Source organism: Astatotilapia calliptera, chromosome 6, assembly GCF_964374335.1.
Source record: "Astatotilapia calliptera chromosome 6, fAstCal68.1, whole genome shotgun sequence".
Taxonomy (NCBI): Eukaryota; Metazoa; Chordata; class Actinopteri; order Cichliformes; family Cichlidae; genus Astatotilapia; species Astatotilapia calliptera.
Genome location: NC_137427.1, coordinates 2,647,313 through 2,667,922, shown reverse-complemented (window position 1 = coordinate 2,667,922; position 20,610 = coordinate 2,647,313). Strand labels below are relative to the sequence as shown.

At 38.5% G+C, this 20,610-nt stretch overlaps 1 protein-coding gene across 1 annotated transcript in view; it reads right to left on the bottom strand.

Moving 5' to 3' along the window:
• Positions 1-14,422: 14,422 nt before the first annotated feature.
• sorcs3a (sortilin related VPS10 domain containing receptor 3a) overlaps positions 14,423-20,610 on the bottom strand; it is a 255,954-nt gene continuing 249,766 nt past the window's right edge. Inside the window, exon 27 of the mRNA XM_026169671.2 lies at positions 14,423-18,129. Coding sequence (XP_026025456.1) covers positions 18,071-18,129 — 59 coding nt within the window. The 3' untranslated portion in view covers positions 14,423-18,070. The remainder of the gene's footprint in view (positions 18,130-20,610) is intronic.

The following is a 20,610-nucleotide window of genomic DNA, read 5'->3' as shown; positions in this document are numbered from 1 at the left end:
GGTAGACGATGCATATTTATGATTTCCATCTGTGAGTATAAAATCATAAATAATGAAACATCTTTTTTTTCAAAGGGGAAGTTTATGCATCCACATTTCCTGCAGATCTCGATAGTTTTTCGGAAGCAGCGCCGGGATACAGAGATCACTCCTGTTGTCTTTGTGTGAATAAATAAGAGAGAAAATTAAAAATTTGTTCAGCAGAGGATCATTGCTCATATGTTATTCATATGGTAACTGATGCAGAGAGAGGCAAAGTTTCCTCTCTGTGAAGCCTGGTGTACTTAATTGAGTATGAAGCCTGCTTTTTTTTAATGACAGCATTACAAAGGTCAGTGTGGCTGCCTCGGTGGCTAAGTGCTGGCAAATCTCCTGAATGAGTAAAGAGACTTTGATCTCACTGAGTGCTTCTGTTTGTGTAATGCACTTTGCCCTCAAAATGTGATTTGGTGGTACACTTAATAAATTGATCTTTATTATTACGACAATAATTGAATAGGCATACTTTCAGCTTGTGGGCCTTGAGGCATTGATGGATAACATGACATATTAAGAGTCCTCATACTTTTCATCAGCAAACATAAGTGTTATTCCTATCTTATAACTTTGTTCATTATGTTACAGATTCTGAGAGATGTTGAGTTTCTGTTCATCTGAATAAGCAGCTCCAACAGACCATGTCCATCAGTTTCAGGCAAATGTAGATACAGGAGGCACCGACATGTTTAATAATTTCTACATTATCTTAAAGCAATTCAACAGGAACATTTGGCAAGACTGATTGGATATGCTGTTTATAGCTAATCAAACGTTGCTGTTTCTACATGTGAAATGTATGCGCTTTTGTAAAGATAAAATGATTGAATGATATTTTGTCCTGCAGCTGTGAGAGCCGGTTAAACACGCTTGGTAATTAGATTGGAACTAATTTTTAATTACTTTCAAACTCTGATTACCCCACGATTAAAAAAAAAAAAAAAAAAAAAAAAACGAGAAAGAAATTGCAGGAAATCGTGATCCAGTCATATGTGCTTATTGGGTAAAGTGACAAGCATTGCAAATTCATTACACGGCTTGTTCAGCAAAAGTGCTGAGGATGCTCCCCTTACATTCGCCATTTAGCTAAACAGCAATCTCAGCTGCATTTTAGGGTAACGGCATTTTCTCCTCAACATTCAACGTATCTCTGTATCTCCATCCATCCATACACCTGTTCTTCACACGTCTCCACAAGTGCCAAAATGTTGATTCTGTTCTTCTGGACGGAATCAACTTTTCGGGATTTCCTTTCCTGGATGATTGAGCATCCAGCTCATCGAATCCAACTCAAACTTGGACAGTGTATTCTGTCTCTCATATTCTGCCAAAAAGTCCACTCTGTATGATGGGCGGGGGCAAACATTTAGGTTTTATCTTTGTGAGGACATTCTTCCCATTCCCAAACAAACCATCATAACCACATGCCGAAAACAACCCTGTGAGAGAGTGTGTATTTAAAAAAAATTGCCCTGCCGAAAGTTTACAGATTTTTTTTTTTTTTTTTTACATTCCTAATCTTATTTTTCTTTTATTTATTTATTTTTGATTGAAAATGTTAAAAAAAACTTGGTGTAAATCTTGATACTGACAGTTTTTGCATTTTTGATCTTCTGGTGTTACAACAAAAGCTTTAAATCTGAAAGTCTCTGTATTGACTTCAGATGAATCGGCCAAGTCAACACTAACATATTATTGCATTCAGTGAGGCCTAAGGCACATTAAAGAGGACTTTAAACATGATGCATGAAGACTCTTTCCAAGCTGACTGGATCAAGAACATGAAAATGTACGATTCTTCTTTATTCGTGATATTTTCTCTTGTTGTTAACTGCCTAAAATCCCTGACCATCATACCACACAAATGTCTTCATGTTCCCAGTAAGATACAGTGTCTATGAACTGTCTGGAATTACTTTGATGCCTGTATGATGGTAAAAAGCTGAATATCTTAAGCGAGTACCACTGTGCTGGTGCTGTGTTCTTCCCTGAAGCTCTTTTCTATATGGCCTTGAACATATATCTCATGTGTGTATAATTACACTCCTTGAGCTGTAACTCTGACAGCCAGGTCTTTCTGCAGGAGTTAGCTTATAGTGAGCAGGTGTTAAAAATGGGATATGAAGCTCTCCTACGTATTGAACTAACATCTTAGTATTTAAATAAGTGCTTCCCCTCAATTTAATAGCTTTCTTTCTGGGCTACCTTCAAAAAGCACACTTTTTGATCTTGCTGATGATGCTTCATCCACATTTATGGCAATAGCTTGAAGTGGTGGAGGCAAAAGCTCCTTTAATAGGATCCAAAGCAACTGTGTGTCTGGAGCTCGGTGTGGGAGACAGATGGGACCCAGATGGCTCCCAAAGAAAGGTTTATTAAAGCGGCTCCTTGCTGCTCTTTATCAGAGGTTCTGGAGTTGACCAGACTTGTATTTCCCCAGCCAACCAGTCAGTGTTAATCCCTGAAGTATTTTCTCATTTAAAAACAAAAGATATTGTCTGAATTCGGAATTGTCTGAATATGTTTTAGAATATGAAATGTTTCCCCTTTGTCTCTGTAGATGTCACTGTGAAAAACAATTTTCAAAGTCAGGGGCTCCTGGGTATTTTCATTCTTCTGACCTGTTCTGGCTCGAGGCAATGAAGACAACGCATTTAACAAGTGTTAAGCTCACCGTTATTTGCTTATGTCTTGCTTCGAAAAAAGAAAAAGAAAAAAAAATTCTGGATAAAACATAGACAGGACTGGATCAGCTGACCTTGAACCATCCATCTGTTATGCTGCTGTACGCTCGGGGTCTTTAGCTTATATTAAATATCGCTTTGAGGCAACGATACAAAGACAGCGCTGAAGGTATGAGGCTCATATTCCCAGTTTTATGGAAAAGTGGACAGATTATAAGAGTTCTTCTCTACATTTAAGTTATGGTTTGATCTTCTGAACCAAAGCTCAACTCTTTTTTATGCGGTATACATTTTCTTTATGGATTAAATTTTAGCCCTGGAAATATTTACTCAGTAATTTTACACTTCACTGACTAAAATAGGCACCTTTTCTGAAGACATTTTAATAGCGGAAAGGCATGCTGGGAAATATATTACTTTTACTTTTTAGCCTTGCTCCCTGTCATTTGTGGAAATTGCCCCTGACATCACCAATACAACATCCAGTGTCTTATAGAGTAGTTAGTCGGGACTGCTGCATTTTAAATTATGTTTAGCAAGACAATGCAAAAAAGCGGTGCTCAAAAAAGAAAGCATGAAGAGAGCAGGATGAGAATACCAACAGGACTTTGAATCTGAGCAGTGTTAGTGGCTTTGTCCAGGACAAGGCCTGAAAGATGAAGCTACTCACCTCTGAAAAGTGAGTGGCTTGTCTTTGTGTTTTGATAAATTATTATTATTGTGTGTGTGTGTGCTTGTTTGGTGCTGTGAGCTCATGGAGTCGGTCTGTCAGGGCCTGTGGTGCGTTTGTTCCCATCTTTATGTTACTTATCGAAGCTCAGTCTGTTTGGGGCTTGTGGTCGTGTTTAGGGCCTAGCTGAAGAAGATGGTGTGAGTTTATAGCAGAACCTTAGAAATATGTCTGTTCCCCTGACCGCTGGCTGCAGTTGCTGTCCATGGTGCTGATCAAATACCTGAATCATGCTATTGATATTATTGATTATTGCTATATGCTAGTATTTTGCAGTTACTGTGCGTGTGTGTAAGTGAGACAGAGAATATGAGATGCTGTGTATATCGTAATGGTAAGCCCCACGTAAATACCTGCCCTGAGCCTGTCGGAGTTTGTTACCCCTGTGCGACGATCTATATAAATACACTTAAACTGAAGTCAGTTGAATTGGTTTTCCCTTCTTTGGGTTCCAATGTATGCACATGGACAAGCATGCAAGACCAGAACCAATAGAACCATCAGTTACTGTAAATGGAAATCCCAAAAGGTTGGTTCTGTTCATCTGGATGTTTTCAGTGGGAGAAACGTTTCGTCACTCATCCAGGTGACTTCTTCAGTCTCTGCTGACTGCAGGTTTCCCCCAATCTTATAAACAGTACATTTGCATAATGGCTAAAATTAGCTCACTAAATGAACATTGAGCTGTGAGGTCAGTTCCTTGATCATTAATATGCAAATTGCCATGACCACTGATCAACAATCACCGATCAATGACCATGAGAACCATTCACAGAGAGTTGGGGAATGTCTGCAATCGCAGCATTGTAAGATGGTGACAGATGTACCCTTAGGCTCCTCCTCCATTCAGAGATGGTCTCGAACCAGCGTTCCTCCCTGTCCAGGATACATCCTCATCCTTGAAAGAGTGTCCACTGGCCTGTAGGTGTGAATAGACTGCAGAGTCCTGGCCTGACGAGGTGGCTCTGCTGTGTTGTGCCATCCTCTTTGCCAGAGGTTGTTTAGTTTCCCTGATGTATAATTCACGGCGCTCCTCCTGGCACTTAACAGCGTACACTATATTACTTTGTTTGTGCTGGGGGACCCAATCTTTGGGGTTTGAAAGCCACAGAGATGCAGTTTTAGAGAAAACGCATCTCAATGTTTCCAATAATCCTGACACATACGGGATCACTAAAGAAGATGGAAATAACAGTCTTCTTTGACTCTGATGGTCTTAACTGAATGATCTCTGTGGGAGTTTCTGCAGTGTCTCCAAGACCAGATTTTACAGTGATTATTTTTTTTATTTTATTTAACCTTTATTTAACCAGGAATGTCCTGTTGAGATCAAAGACCTCTTTTTCAAGGGAGTCCTGGCCAAGAGGCAGCACATTTCAAGACAAATACATACGAACAAACAAAGTTAAAATTACACAAAACAATTACACATTATTGAGGCAGCCTGTAGGCCTTTGAGTTTATAAAAATGTGTTATAAAAAAAAATGAGTCAGCCATGAAACATGTAGGACCTACAGTCTTCTCACCCATTTTACATTTGCATCCTTTGGTAGTAATCCAGTCTGAATACACCCATCTCTGATCTTGGCCTTCATTTTTATCTCAACTGCATATCTGTGGAGTTTCCTAAATGCATCTCAGACGGTTGTGATTCTTTCACATCGACAAAATCTGTCTGCACCCAGACAGACTTACAAGGTGAGAACAAGACCGGGTTCACTGACGGGGCTTCTAAAAATGTGTCACAAAAATCTGAGCCCAAATCAAAGTAGTTCTATACGGCTTCCAAAGACTGTTTGTGACACTGAATATAAATATGTATGGCTATAGTCCTCCCCATCTGATTTTCCTTCTGTTGTTTCAAACATGTAACACTGCGGAATCTGAAGCAGAGAAAGGAAGTCAACCTTTTCCTGTTTTTTCACATTAGGCTTGCACCACCTCTGTTTCTCTGTCCTCCACCTGACACGAAAGTCTATCAGTAACCTGCACCAAGGGTTAGAGTATGTGTTCGGGATTTTAAGAAGCACACAATACATTGTATCAGGCTCCCAAGGTGAAAGAGAGAGACAGGGGCCCAAGATTAATTCGAGCCACAGTATAATGAGGCTGCTCTCAGACTTCCCCAGTGAATAAAGACAAATGGCTTTTGTTTGTGCCAGCTTTGCCATCTTGCATTGATAACTCCAATAATTCCATTTCATGCCCAAGTCTCATCTGCCACAGCAGAGAAAACAACAAAAAAGTGAAATAAACTGTAATTGAGGGAGGCTTTTATTAAGTGACAGGGTATTTTCATACTCTAGTGGAAGCAATCCCGGGGGGGCGGGTGGGTGGAAGCAGGGAGAGGGAGACGAGATGACAATGCTGTCCTCTCTCTGGAAAACAGTCTGTCATCGAGCACAACAAATATCTCTCTTCCAATCCCTTTGCTCTTGGATGACTGGAGATTTGCATGCAGGGGTGTGGCGTAGGTGCTGTCACGTTAAAGATGTAACTCGTCAGGGTGACGAGACGCACAGATCAAATTGTCCCACCGTGATGTCATAGATTCACTGTGGTGATGATTAAAGCCCCAATCAATAATCACGATAATTGCTCCATTGGCCCTCGCAGCCCCACTCTCGCGCTCTCACGTCACTGGTGCGGTGTTGAGGTTGCTGAGGTCAGAGCCATGTTAAGTAGGCTGCACCGTTCATGTCGCCATGTGACCCTAAACCCGATCAGCTGATGACACCAAAGCATTAATGCATAAATGCAGCTTCGGGTCTTTCCATATTATTTTCTGTCACAGAGAACTCTTTGCTTCCCCTAAAAAGCACAAACAGTATGAGATCCTGTGCATCCATGTACAATTTATCAAAAGTGGTTTTGCTAATAAATAGAACTGAAGAGCTGTTTGAATTTTTTCACCTATTTATTCGTTTAAAAAATTCTGTCCTCTTCAATTTGGGGGCATATTCAGGATATGTTCCAACATAATGTAGGGTAGACACTTTAATATTAGAGAGGAAAATCCCACCAATCAGACTATCTTGGAGACAGCAGGAAGGAAAAATTCCTTTTTAACAGGAAAATGCCTCCAGCAGCACTGAGCCCTGGGAGAGGGAGCGCTCTGCCATGATTGGTTTGGGGTGACAGGGAAAGAAAGGAGCAGCCTCCGCATTCTGGTTGAATAAAAATGTTTTAGATTTTTGCTTACTAGGAAAAGAAAATAGAAAATTATACAAAGCACAAAAAGCTCTCAGGATATGTTCCAACATATCCTCAATAAGTTAAAATCTGTGCCTTGGCCTTTTATTCTTGAGTGATGTTACAGTGTGACAGGATGTGTCAAAGCAGCAGAACATTTCTTTGCAGTGGTTTTAAAGTCGTGGCTTAATTTTGTATGCTTTTGTTTGCTACCATCCCTTATGCCTGAGAAAACACAGCTGTGATTGCCTTTAAAGTTACTTAGTTCTCTGGGTTCATCAGTCACCAACTTTAATTGGAAGACTGACAGTAATGACCCAGCAATGAGAGCGATGGGACCTCCGGCCCACACAGAGTCCATGCTCATCCTCTTGTTTCATTCATTTAACCTTTATTTAGGAAAAAGTCTCACTGCGATTTCTTTTACATGAAAGATTTTCTTATAGCAGATAATTAAAATAAATGTATGTTTATAAAGAGCTTTTTGTGCTTTGTATAATTTTCTATTTTCTTTTCCTAGTAAGCAAAAATATAAAACATTTTTATTCAACCAGAATGTGGAGCCTGCTCCTTTCTTTCCCTGTCACCCCAAACCAATCATGGCAGAGCGCTCCCTCTCCCAGGGCTCAGTCTGGAGGCATTTTCCTGTTAAAAAGGAATTCTTCCTTCCTCTTATCTCTAAGATTGTCTGATTGGTAGGATTTTCCTCTCTAATATTAAAGTGTCTACCCTACATTATAAAGAACCTCGAGGCGACCTTTGTGAGGTAAATAAATAAAACATAATAAAAAAAATTAAATATAATTGGATTAACACAGTTAATGGAGCAGTTTTATATCTTTGTCAGTTTGACAGAGTCTATCGGCAGCTGAAGTTTTGCCGCATCCTCTCATTCTTCAAAACAACATAATCATAGACATGAAGTATTTTTCGACACTTGCTGACATGTTCATGAAAGGTGCAATGCAGGCCGATATTTTCTCCTTCAAACAGAAGAACTTGATCATTGCTTTTGTGCTTTTTTACCACTTTTGTACCACTTTAGACCTCCTCCATTTAACTGTCACAGTATCTGTGTGAGACAACACTGTGCTATCTTACTTTGCTTTTATATTGTAGAACAAATCTTTCTTTTTTTTAACCTTTCAGTAGACGGGTCAGACGCATGACCAGTGTTTTCTGTATTGCATTGACAAGCAGTGATGGCTCCTCTGTTTTATGACACCTAATAACACTAAAGCTTCAGGACTTCTTTTGATACGGTGCAGGAGGGAACACCGTGGAGTCTTTGTTTTGTCATCAAAGATTCGAATAGTATAATTATGAAGTTGTTATATTTTTATTTATTTTTCTTATTTTATCTTCGTCATAATTCTTTAGCTACATTTATTTGTTATTCCAGTCGTTACTCACCCTGAAGCAGATTTCAACTCCAGCAGCTTCTTTAACTTTTAAACAACATATATCACTTTGAACAAGTCGTTTGTGTGGCTGCTTGGGAGCTGTGGAGGCTGGCTCTGTTTTATTCTGTCTCAGCCACCTCTGCATGATGCGTTTTTAAATAGGTAAAATCTGACAGTTCTTACACTCAGACTGGCTCACGTGGTAACAATAATGCACAACAGTAACTTACTCAGTAGTTTTTGGTACTTTCTGTCAAACCGTTCACATGCTGCTCACCAGCTCACTTTTCTTTGAGCTCATTTTTAGGTCACCATAACATCCAGGAACAAATTTCTGCTCATCATTTTAATACTTACGTTGACCAGTGAGCCCTTAAAGTTGCTGAAATGTGAAGGAAATGTGTCCTGCTTTTGCCATTGATGACAACTGAGAGACGAGATAGATAGATATATATACCTAGATATATAGATATATATACCTAGATATATAGATATCTAGATAGATATATATATATCGGAGCAACATCGGAGATCTCTGTCCAGAAGAGCGCAGTCCTGGGAACAGCTAAGATACTGCGCAGGACCCTCAAGCTCCCAGGCCTCTGGTAGAGGACCCGAGCTTGAAGGATAAACCGCCTGCAGGGGCGGGCTGGGTGTTTTTTGTTTTTTTTGTTATATATATATATATATATATATATATATATATATATATATATATATATATATATATATATATATATATATATATATAAAAATAATATATCAGAGGTGGGACCAAGTCATTGTTTTGCAAGTCTCAAGTAAGTCTCAAGTCTTTATCCTCAACTCTCAAGTCAAGTCTCAAGTAATGTCAGGCAAGTCAGAGTCGAGTCTCAAGTCACTGGTGTAAAAGTCCGAGTCAAGTCACAAGTCTGAAACTTTGAATTTCAAGTCTTTTCGAGTCTTTAAAAAAAAAAAACGAAAAAATAATGTTGCAGTTATGCTAAATGTAAATATTAGACCATGTAATTTTAAAATCTGTGTTTTTCTCAACACATGACAAAATAGTGAACTTAGAAAATATACACAAATTGTGAAATTGCACCTCTTTAAAATGCAGCTCAATTAAACCTAGCTCCAAGAATAATTTTCACCGACAGTTCTGAGATAAGCTGCATGTTATTCTTGGATGCGCTTGTAGGACCAGCTTTAAAATCGCATGACAAAAATATCATACACATTAAAAAAAAACTGTATCACCAACGTAGCCTGGACAACATTTGCTAGTTAGATGAAGTCAGCTATCTCATCTTAGCATATTTATATGCATATTTATAATCATACGGTTCTTGGAGTGAGTGCATACACTCATGAAGTTTAGTAACTTCAGGTCACTGCAACAAGCCCAGGTACAGTTTACCGACGGATGGGTGCAGGACCTTGAAATGCACCGTGTAGAACGAAAGACCATCGTACGTATCATAAGTTTACCAGTCTCACAAATTGTCGTCATAAATACACATTCCTTAACCGTTTATTAATAGGACCTTTGAGCTCAACGGTAATTAATTAGTAGTGGAAATAATTTCTGGTAGCATCACAGAAATGTAGCAGTGACAACAATATTGTATGCTGTAATCACCGCGCGGATAGGAGGCGGCTGGCTTGACCGCGGCTCACAAATGACGGCTCACTTTACCGCAGTCTGTAATCGCACTGGGCAATTAGTGATACATAAAACCTGTTTTATCCTGTGAATAAAAGTATATGTTTTTGTCAATGTACCATAATAACAGAAGCGAAACGCAATATTGTGTCAGGACAATTCACTATTTATGCACAATAAACAAAGGAGCATAGCGCGACAATTTCTGTTCAGCGCCAGACTTGCTTGTAACCTATATCACTAATTATGTTAAGAAAAATGACGCATTAACTACAACAGCAGACTGACCTTTGTGTAAATGCTTGGAGCAGACTAACCTGTGAGCTGGAGTGTTCTGGGACGTTATATTTGATCTTTGAATGGCTGCAATCCAGTCGCCTCTTTGTTACTTCGGAAACATGGCTCGAACAATTTCTCTTCAACGACGTAATCCGATAACAACCGATCTCTTTACCCGTCAGCTTCCCGTGGCTGTCATGCGACCGGCTATTGCAGTTAATAATACAACAGCTTCTTGACATTTTTGTGTTTCTTTTTATCGCTGTATAACTGATTTTAATTGAAAGCCTGCGTGCGCTAGTACCACTTGCCACGAGTTCCCAGAATCCTTTGCGGTTCTACCCGTGAATGACGTCACATTTTCAATCTCTATATAATATGCATGTTAAATTTTATATTTGGGGTAAAATATCAAGTCTTTTCAAGTAAACCGGTTCAAGTCCAATTCAAGTCCCAAGTCATTGGTGTAAAAGTCCAAGTCAAGTCACAAGTCTTACAACATTTTTTCAAGTCAAGTCTAAAGTCATAAAATTAATGACTCGAGTCTGACTCGAGTCCAAGTCATGTGACTCGAGTCCACACCTCTGATATATATATATATATATATATATATATATATATATATATATATATATATATATATATATATATATATATATATATATAAAATCACCAGTTTGAATATTTCTCTAAAAATTCATTCTTTTTTTTTGGACTTTACATTGTTTTAAAAGGATCTGTTTTTATACCTGAAACTATGAATACATGACATGAAGTAGTAGAACAACAGGAATCTCACATTATAGCATGTACTGTATAACTGTTTCCTACAATGTAATGTAGAATATATATTATATATTTTGAATCAGATTTTGATTAAAAAAATATTTCACACACACATACAAACAAATCAAATGGTAAAATCTGGTGGAATACAAAATTTAAACATCGCTACATTTCTTCAAAATAAAATGGTGACATTGCAGAATGCATAGTTTTATACTGCAAGAGCAGAGATATTGAAAAAAGTGGTTTTAATAAAAGTGAATGAGGTATTTTTGGCCATGAAGGTATGGAGCGGGATTATCTGACACTACACAAAACAATAATGAAAACAAATCAGTTTTGTTGCAGATCTTTGACATGTCCAAGACAGGGGTTACCGTGGTTCAGGGGGTTGGGAAGCTCATTTTGTTACTGGAAGGTTGCCGGTTCGATCCCCAGCTCGGTCTGTCCTGGTCGTTGTGTCCTTGGGCAACACGCTTCACCTACCGCCCACTGGTGATGGCCAGAGGGGCCGATGGTGCGATATGGCAGCCTCGCTTCTGTCAGTCTGTCCCAGGGCAGCTGTGGCTACAACTGTGCACCAGTGTGTGAATGTGAGAGTGAATGAATAGTGGAATTGTAAAGCACTTTGGGTGCCTAGAAAAAGCGCTATATAAATGCAATCCATTATTATTATTAAGATCTATTAATCACCAACAATGGCCTGTCCCTCACACCATTTATTACATATGTTTTTTTTTCTTTTTTTAAATAAATAACTTATAATTCAAAGGTTTAAACTGGCATAAAATACTAATGATGATTTAATGTTCGATCATTTTGATTGTTGCTAATATCTCAAAATCTTTAAAATTTACATTTTTTAAAAGTTTAAACCACAGCAGCTTAATACAGACATCAATAATTGATTGTAGAATATCATCTGTTGATAAAAATGTCATCATCAGCAGCAGAAATGGTGTTCAAAACTTACTCCTCATAAACATACTTTACAATAAAGATCAGTGTGACTTTCCACCCATAAACTTTCCACACTGTATCCTGATTGAATACAGGCAGGCGTTCATAATCGGCACTAGAAAGAGACGCCAATAGATTAATTTAAGAAAGTTAGGGGGGAAAAATTATTGAACTTCTTTAAGTTAAAGAAGGTTTTTAATTCATCATTTCTTTGAAAATAAAAAATAGATGAACAGTTCATTTCTGGAAGGATAAAACTTTGTGGGACAAACTGGTCCCAGAAAGCTCTTGTTCTTGTGTTGATGATAAAACGGCACCAGAACTTTAGCTGTGGTCTTTTTTTTTTTCACAGAATTTTATATTACCACAGCAGCAAGCTTAGATTCATTCATAAATATAACATTACTCACTTAGAAATAGATGTAGTTTAACACTATTTAAAATCTGCTCTGACTGGATTCATTTTATTAGGATTTAAAATGTAATTCTAGTTTGTTCTAACCTTGTATAGATCCCATTAATGTGGCCAGCATGCTTTCTGTTGCAGAGAATTAGGGAAACGAGTAGTGGCACAAAAATAATTTATTGGGCAGCTCGGGCTGTGAACCTTTTAATAATCACCAAACAAAAAGCAACACATCCTTCCTTTGCTAATGCACGGAGTGGGGCCATCTGGCTACTGCAGCTGTCAGGGCCATTAATAAGTTTTTGTTCTTATTTTAAGATTCAGATTTATATTAGGAAAAAAGTTATGTTTTTCACATCACCACCAGTGGAAAGAAAATATTGAATAAACTGATAAATTTATTCAACAGCAGTCTTTCCATGTGTGAATCAGAAACACAAAATTTGGTTAAGGAAGTTGGAAGGCTGGAGTTTTAACTCTCTGAATCCTTAAAAATGTTCAAGCAATTTTAAATGAGGATTTCTTAATTATGGAACAGAACCTGAAGTTCCACACAGAAAACCCAAAAGCTCACTGTAATTAAATAGATTAAACTCTGTAAACTTAATATATTTTTAAGTATTTTTAGAATTTTTTTTTTTAGTTATTTCAAATAATTATTTTTGATTAACTTGTAATGGTTTTGTGGATTAAATAAGCATCGCTTGAAAGAAAAGCTCACTGTAGTAATTACTCTTGTTTTAATGTCTGACATAAGCAGGTTTAGAAATTAGTGAGGCTCATAAATGTTTCTCTTACTGCAACATAAGGTGTAGCATCTGTGCTCCAATGTCCAACAGAAAAGTCTACACTTTACAGCAGACACGGTCCTATAATACAGCCATTTACACTAAAAAACCCATAAAACTGTAAAGGGCTTTATTTTGTGTGGGACCAACTGTGTGGAAATATGCAATATGTGTGTTAAGTGTATAAAAATGAAATGTGTAGAACAAAATAACAAAAAAATAATTCTTTCACTTGAAATTTAAATAGCATGCAGGGAAAAACGTGCTTCTTCAGTGGCTCTTCCCTGTTGTGCCTCTGATTCACTACTAGTGCCCAACTCAATGAGTCATGTTTTAACCTAACCCCTTAAAAATGTCAATTCAATTTTATTTCTACAGCGCCAAATCACATCAACAGTCACCTCAAGGTGCTTTATATTGTAAGGTAGACCCTACAATAATCCATACAGAGAAAAACCCAACAATCATATGACCCCCTATGAGCAAGCACTTTGACGACAGTGGGAAGGAAAAACTCCCTTTTAACAGGAAGAAACCTCCGGCAGAACCAGGCTCAGGATTTTAACTGAGCTTGGTTCTGTGGGTTGTTTTTAAAAAACCTAAAAACAACCCACAGAGAGGCACCGTAGTGTGGGCTGTGACTTCCCTTAGAATTCCCATATAGAGTGTCACATATTGATTTGTGCCAATTTCCATTATCTTGATACAGGTCCAGACCTCGGTGAGAGCTAAAGCTATGGTTAGAAGGTCTGGTGGGGTTTAATGGACGATGGGAACATAAGCAAAGGTAAAATAAAAGTTCAATAAAATGTTTTGCAAGTTTCTTATGTTTGGTTTCTGTTTTATTTCCAATCATGTAGCAAACAGGCCATGTGACTTCCTGTTTTGATTGTCAGTGACAATGCAGAATTAAAATGAACTTCCCGTGTTAGGGGTAAATAAAAAAGAAGCCCTATGAACCAAAAATATTTTGCTTTTGGAATCTAATGGCACATTCATCACACTATTTCATCTGTCAAAGCATTTTACGAAGTTCATCAACGTGATTCTCAGGTTTTAGGGGTTCTGTTAAATATTTGGACTTCCAGCACTGGCTTAGCTTTTTGGAGTTTGTTCAGCCACTGTTGCACATCTACATATGCAATAGAGGCATGCAGTAAAACCTGATTACATTAAAAGTGTTTTTCATTGCATCCATCTTTTTTATTACTGCAAACAATGTGCTCGAGCTGTTCTCTCTGTGCATTTTTCCTCACTGTAGCAGTGTGTTTATTCCATTAGTTGGACAGACTGTGAGAGCTGACACCGTGCCGTGACGGTTTGGTGACACTGACCGCGGTTGCAGGCCAGACACAAGGCCGACAACACTGCTGGTGCTTTTCCGACCTCGCTTTGTGCTTCTGCACTGGAGGTTGGTTGAGTCATCAGGCAAACAGTGTAATGCTCAGCGAACATCATTTTCTTTGCACCCTTGGGTTCACAAGAAATTCATCATCCAGAGAATGAACGCACTGATGTACAAAAATACATTTATTTGAAACAATTTCAAAATGACAGTTTCTTTACCGTAGAAATATCGAAATCAAGATGAAACAGAACATTACTGATGATGCATGCATTGTAGATTTTTGTGCACTGAAGAACATTACAATGCTTTTGCCTTCTGAAAAATCACAAATGCAAAGGATCTCTTTTATGGTTCAAGTATGGATTTGTCTGGTGCTTACGGTATAATGTGGCATTTAAGATATCAGATGAGACAGAAGTTTCCAGTGATCAAAGTCCTTTCTTTTACTAGTGGCACTTCCAATGTGCTGGTGCAGATAAAGCACCACATTTTGAAGCATTTGTTCTTTGCAAACTTTTATGGACAGCCAGTGTACTATGTTCATTGTACATTCTTCACAATTTCAAAGGGTCCAAGAGAGAGAAAAACAACAGAAAACAAAGACAATATCCATGTGTAGTTAAGGATGGAGAAACTTTTTGATTTCTTTTTCTGTCCCCCCTAATTCTGCTTTTCTAATAAGAATCAGAACAAAGTGCCACCATCAAAGCCTTTACCCAAACAAAATCCAGCCAAGCAAACAATCCTTTGCTTATGGCATGTGTTGAATACAACAAAGCTCTAGAACAATCTTTGTTCAATGTGTGTTCTGTCTGTATTAACAAGGCTTGGCTTGGCTGTTTGGTTTGAGATGAGAGCACTCTGTTGCAGGTAATGCATATGTGATGTGACAGCCTATATCTTTTTGCAGCCTTTCGCTTCTCCTGGAACTGCTGTTTGCTTGAGCTGAGCACTGCAGGAAACCTCTGCATGTGGCACCCTCCCCTGAGCTGTCCAGCTTTCTCTCACTAACAACAATGCTGGATACTGGGAGAGCAACGGGAGTCAAGTCGAGGCCACTTGGCTTTTGCAGGCCTGGAGAATGCAGAGCTGGGGGAAGTTGCATGCTGGGAGGACGGTGTTCACTCATTTCAAACTAGATGCAAAGCAGAGACTGGAGCGTTGGTTTGTGAATGGAGGCTAATGGCAGCCAGGGGAGCTCTGTTTGTACACTGTGGATTCATTAAATAAATACATACTGTTCCAGGCACAGTTGAAGACAATGTTCTGGTTTTGTCACATTGTTAGAATAGCAGTAGTTGCACATTTTGAGTGGTGTAAAAATTGTGCCACAATGAGCACCAAAGATGCTGGTAACACACTCTGTAGAACATGGACTCATTAGCTTATCTAATCCTAATGAACAGCAAAAGCACTTTGTAGGCTTAAAGTTGGGTTTGATAGCATACATGGAAAAAAATATGTGAAGTTGAAGCTATGACAACTGAAAATAATGGGAGAACATGATATTGGAATCCAAAAACTGTGAGCTAATAAGTGATTTACCTTTTCACATTGTACACATTACTTGAAACCATCTTGGAGGCCCAGGTGTGTCCTGGACTGCATCGAGTTACTGTGATTAAAATGAATGTAGGACTCTTTCACTTCAATCGTGCTGCATCAGATTTGCAGTTCAGAACTTTCTTTTAACAAGTTCAATAACATCGATGCGACTCATTGCTATAAGGCTAATTTAATTTACAAGCAAATTTTCCAGTTCACCAGTCTTACTCTGGTCTGGTTATGTGCACAGACAGGTTTCCTGTATCTCAAAGTTCTCATGTCCAAAAAAGCCCAAACGTCTTCACTTTGGCCTTACAGTAGTGGAACTGTTACTGACTGAAGATGGACTTGGTTTTTGAGAATGAAATCTTAAAAAGTAGTTCAGGCTGAAGAGTCTAGGCAGAGAAAATTTCATTGACTTAATTAAACTACTTATTACCACCATATATGTTTTGTCATCATTAGTTGGCATCACCATGTTGATTATGCTGCTCTGGCAAGGTACAAAAAAACAAGACTTCACACAGCAGTCCTTTGAAGAGAATGAAGACACAATTTGAAATGTATAACACCATTCATTCCTAGTATTTTATCATAACCAGTCCTGATTTAAATCCATGTCAACCACTCGGTGGTGTTAGTGGATAAATCAAGGACTTGTCGTATGAAGTTACCCACTAGGCACCATAACTGTTTTAGAACAATACATCCTATTACTGTTGAATCTGGACCAATGAGGTGGATTGGCCAGATGAGCGGCCAGCACCACCATGACTGAAAAGAATTGCAGGACATTACAAATAATAATATTGGCATGAGCTCCATTGGAAACTGCCACAAACCAAAGAAGAAGCAGAAACCACAACCCAACTGTAAGCCTACTTAAAATAAACACCATGTTTTTCCCCAATGAGTTGAAATTGTGAATTTGATCACTGGTCACCACAATAGATACATTTTTTTCCAAAGTGATTCAACATTAGTATCGAAGCCAAATCTGAACAGTGAGAGCCACAGACTCACTTGCAAATAGAACCGGACTGTAATGGGACGTTTAAGGCCAATACTGCTACAGATGTTTGGTGATTCAAACATGGGATATACAGATTTCCCTGACATTTGTAGTTATTTACGAGCTCACACTCTGCCCGACTTTGCTCGGACCAGCTGGTTATTGCGTTTGTGGTTCCCAGCAGGGAACCTGCAGAGTGCCCTCTGGTGGACAAACGTCATAACAACAGCACGTCTGAAGGATGTTTCTCTTGTTTCGTAGCTTTTAAACTTCATTTATCGGCTGTTGTAAATGCCAATATCGATAGATCGATAAATAGCCAGCATTGGCCGACCAACAAATGAGTCGGGCTCTGGTTGCAAATGTTTGGTTCAGAGAGTTTAATGACAGTCTATTGTATATCTGTACTGAAAATGCAAATATCCTGAAAATGATCCTGTTGAGGATGATCCTTTTAACTTTATTTTCAGAGAACATGAGGGACATCTGCACTATGCCGATGCAGCTCTACCTGCATTAACAGATAAATCCTTTCTATCAGGTTCATTTCAGCCAACACTTGACTGAAGAAAATGAGAGCAAAACAGAATCAGCAGAATCAACTGGGGTCTTTTGACACATGATTAGAAAATAACTATTTACAACACCTGCTTATCTACAACACAGAAATTGTGTCCTCAGAAAGAACATGCACAAGTTAAGGACCTTAGCAAAGGAAATCGGTTTCTTTAAGTAATGTTTGACTTTTTAAACACACTTTCAGAAAAAAAGACCATCGTCAGATCTTCTGTTGCCGCCATGGTACTCAGACTACGAGCATGTAGAAAGTAATAATATATACATTTAACAGAACAGATGACAGTATTGTACATTTCAATAATATTCCCTGTTTGATTGAAGACTCCGACATTATAGTCTATATATAGGCAGAAATGATTTTCAAAGCAAACGCCTTAAGAAATGTACATAACTTTTGATAGATTTCCACGAAAGATATTTCACTTTGCAAATGAATGCTGCTATGTAGCTTATACATCCACAAAACTGAATATGTTTTGTCAGTAATTACAATGATCTCATTGAGTAAATTGACATTAACTGCATGGATGTTGTTGAATGAGACATCCATGCAAGTCTGTATAAATGAGGTCCCTTAGAAAACTATTAACATCAGTTGTGTTGAGAATTACAAAACAAAAAAAAACCCCGACACTGAAATACTTTGCTCTGTACATGAAGCGCTGCTCCACCAGTTTTACACACTAGTACAGTTTGGAATCTCCCTTGTGCTCTCGCAGGCATTTCCGACTCCCCCTGAGTATAAATAAAGGAAATGAAAGAGGGGAAAAAAAGCCAAGCACAAAGACAGTTAATTCAGAGCTTTAATGACTATAAAACAAATAGCTTCTTTGACATTGACTCCTTGTACTTAATTTCCATTCAAAGGCTCTGAAGCTATTAAGACGCGTTGGAATTTGAAATTGACCCATTATGAAAAATATGCCAGCTTTTGTTATGATATGTTTGGTCCAATTAATTGGAACATGCTCGGTGAGGAAGTTTAGAACCAAATATCGAAAGTCTGGACGTCTACCCCATTTGTGTTGGGCGATCGTGGCTCAAGAGTTAGGAGTTCGCCTTGTAATTGGAAGGTTGCCGGTTCGAGCCCCGGCTTGAACAGCCTCGGTTGTTGTGTTCTTGGGCAAGACACTTCACCTGTTGCCTACTGGTGGTGCCACTGGCTGTGGCATAGCTGCCATCACCAGTGTGTGAATGTGAATGGGTGGATGACTGGATGTGTGAAGTGCTTTGGGGTCCTTAGGGACTAGTAAAAGCGCTATACAAATACAGGCCATTTACGTGAGAAACACAAGAATAGCTGTTAATTTACTCTGGCATATAGCACAAATCAATCAGCAACTTCAAGGACGTCTGCAGAAATGTGCAAATAAAAAGCAGCGTTTATTCATTGTGAAATACATTTCGTTAACCTCCTAAGACCCGGACTCTTCCATGGCATGCATTTTTAATTTCTCTTTGATATTTGGGCATATTGGGGCCTGATGAATGTAAAAACAAAGAATTACCAGATTTTTTTTAACCTTATTTTTGTTTTTAAGAAAACTAAGAGCCATATATGAGGATATTCATTTAAAATTTTGATAGAACAGTGGCAGTATAATGTCCTCGTAAGTGGATATCAGGCCCATGTAGAGCAAAATTGAGTATTTTGGTCTAAATAACCCAAAATGTGATGTCCACATATGTGGACGACAGGTCCTAGGAGGTTAAATATCCTTGTCCTTTGATGGCAGGCAGGGATGATTTGATACACTTTCTGTTGCACTAAATGCATGTAGTGCTGAGCACCTGCTCGAATTTGACCTCCTAAGACCCAAACTCTTTCATGAATGCATGCATTTTTAATTTCTCTTTGCTATTTGGGCTGATTGGGACCTGATGAATGTAAAAACAAAGAATTACATGATTTTCTTTTTTCTTTTTTACCTGAGTTTCGTTTCTGAGAGAAATGAGATCCACATAGGAGGACATCTGCTTTAAATTTCGATAAAACAGTGGCAGTATAATGTTCTTGTAAGTGGATATCAGGCCCATCGGCAGCCACATGGTACCTTTAATTTAAGAGAAAAACAACAATGTACCATTGTTGCTTCAAACGTGGAATCAGATGGTAGTAATTTGATTAGTGTTTCGTAAATATGTTGTTTAACTCTTATTCTTACACTTATTGTTGTTTTGTTACACTTTACTGTGCGTCCCCGTCCACTGACTCGAGGTGCTACATGAGTTATGGAGAAACTGAAAGTACTCTCGTGCAGGAATACAGATCACATGTAAAAAGAAAAAAAAAGTAACAATCAGACATTGACCTGGATAAAAATATTCTGCTGAAATGAAGCAGCACACTCACGGCCTCGCTGCTTGAGGGTTTCACTAATGTGTGAGTTTCCATTCTCGACAGCTCCTCTGAATTTCAACACACAGGTCAGAAGCAGTCAGCTCTCCAGAACTGTGAAAGTGCAGGAACTTAATCTGTCTTTTAAACTATCTCAGAGCCAAATCAATCCTGGGTCTGCAGCTGCCAGAAGTGGTACATTTCTACTGGTAACAATAGAAAATCCACTCTGTTATATACAGTCAGAGTGGGCAGCAATTAGCTTATCAAACCTATTGTTTTTTTTATCATGTAATGAAATATGAATGAATGAATGTCTCTTTTTAAATTGAAGTCAAACTGTGACTGAATGAGGAATGATTAGGCCACTCCCTCTGTGTTTGATGGAGTCCTGCAGCCACATGCTAAACATGTTGGTTTTATTATTTAGTCATTATTCCCAGTACTGTGGGTGTCACTGGAATCTTTCCTTACCCTCTAAAACCCTTTCACGGGCTTTGTCTACTCTAAGGATTTCCTCCTCTGTGAATAATTCAAAAATGGTAAAAAGGAGATTCATTTGCTGGATTTCTGTTTAAAAGACGATTCAGATTCAGTATGTAAATTATCCCCAGGAGGTGATTCTACGCACAGTTATCCTACACATTATCATGTTGACTTTTGCTATAAAGCCATCGACAAAGAAAGTTTGTCCCTGAAATTCCATCTTTACATGCCCTGGCAAGTTTTGGCATGTCTGAAACCTCGGTATAGGGAATATCCGAGTTTCCAAACAGTGGACAGTGCATGTTTTAAATGTCCTAAAATACAATGTAGCAGTGACACAGACCTTGCTGGACCACGACAAGGTCACTGAGATCCAGATTTTATTGTGCTCC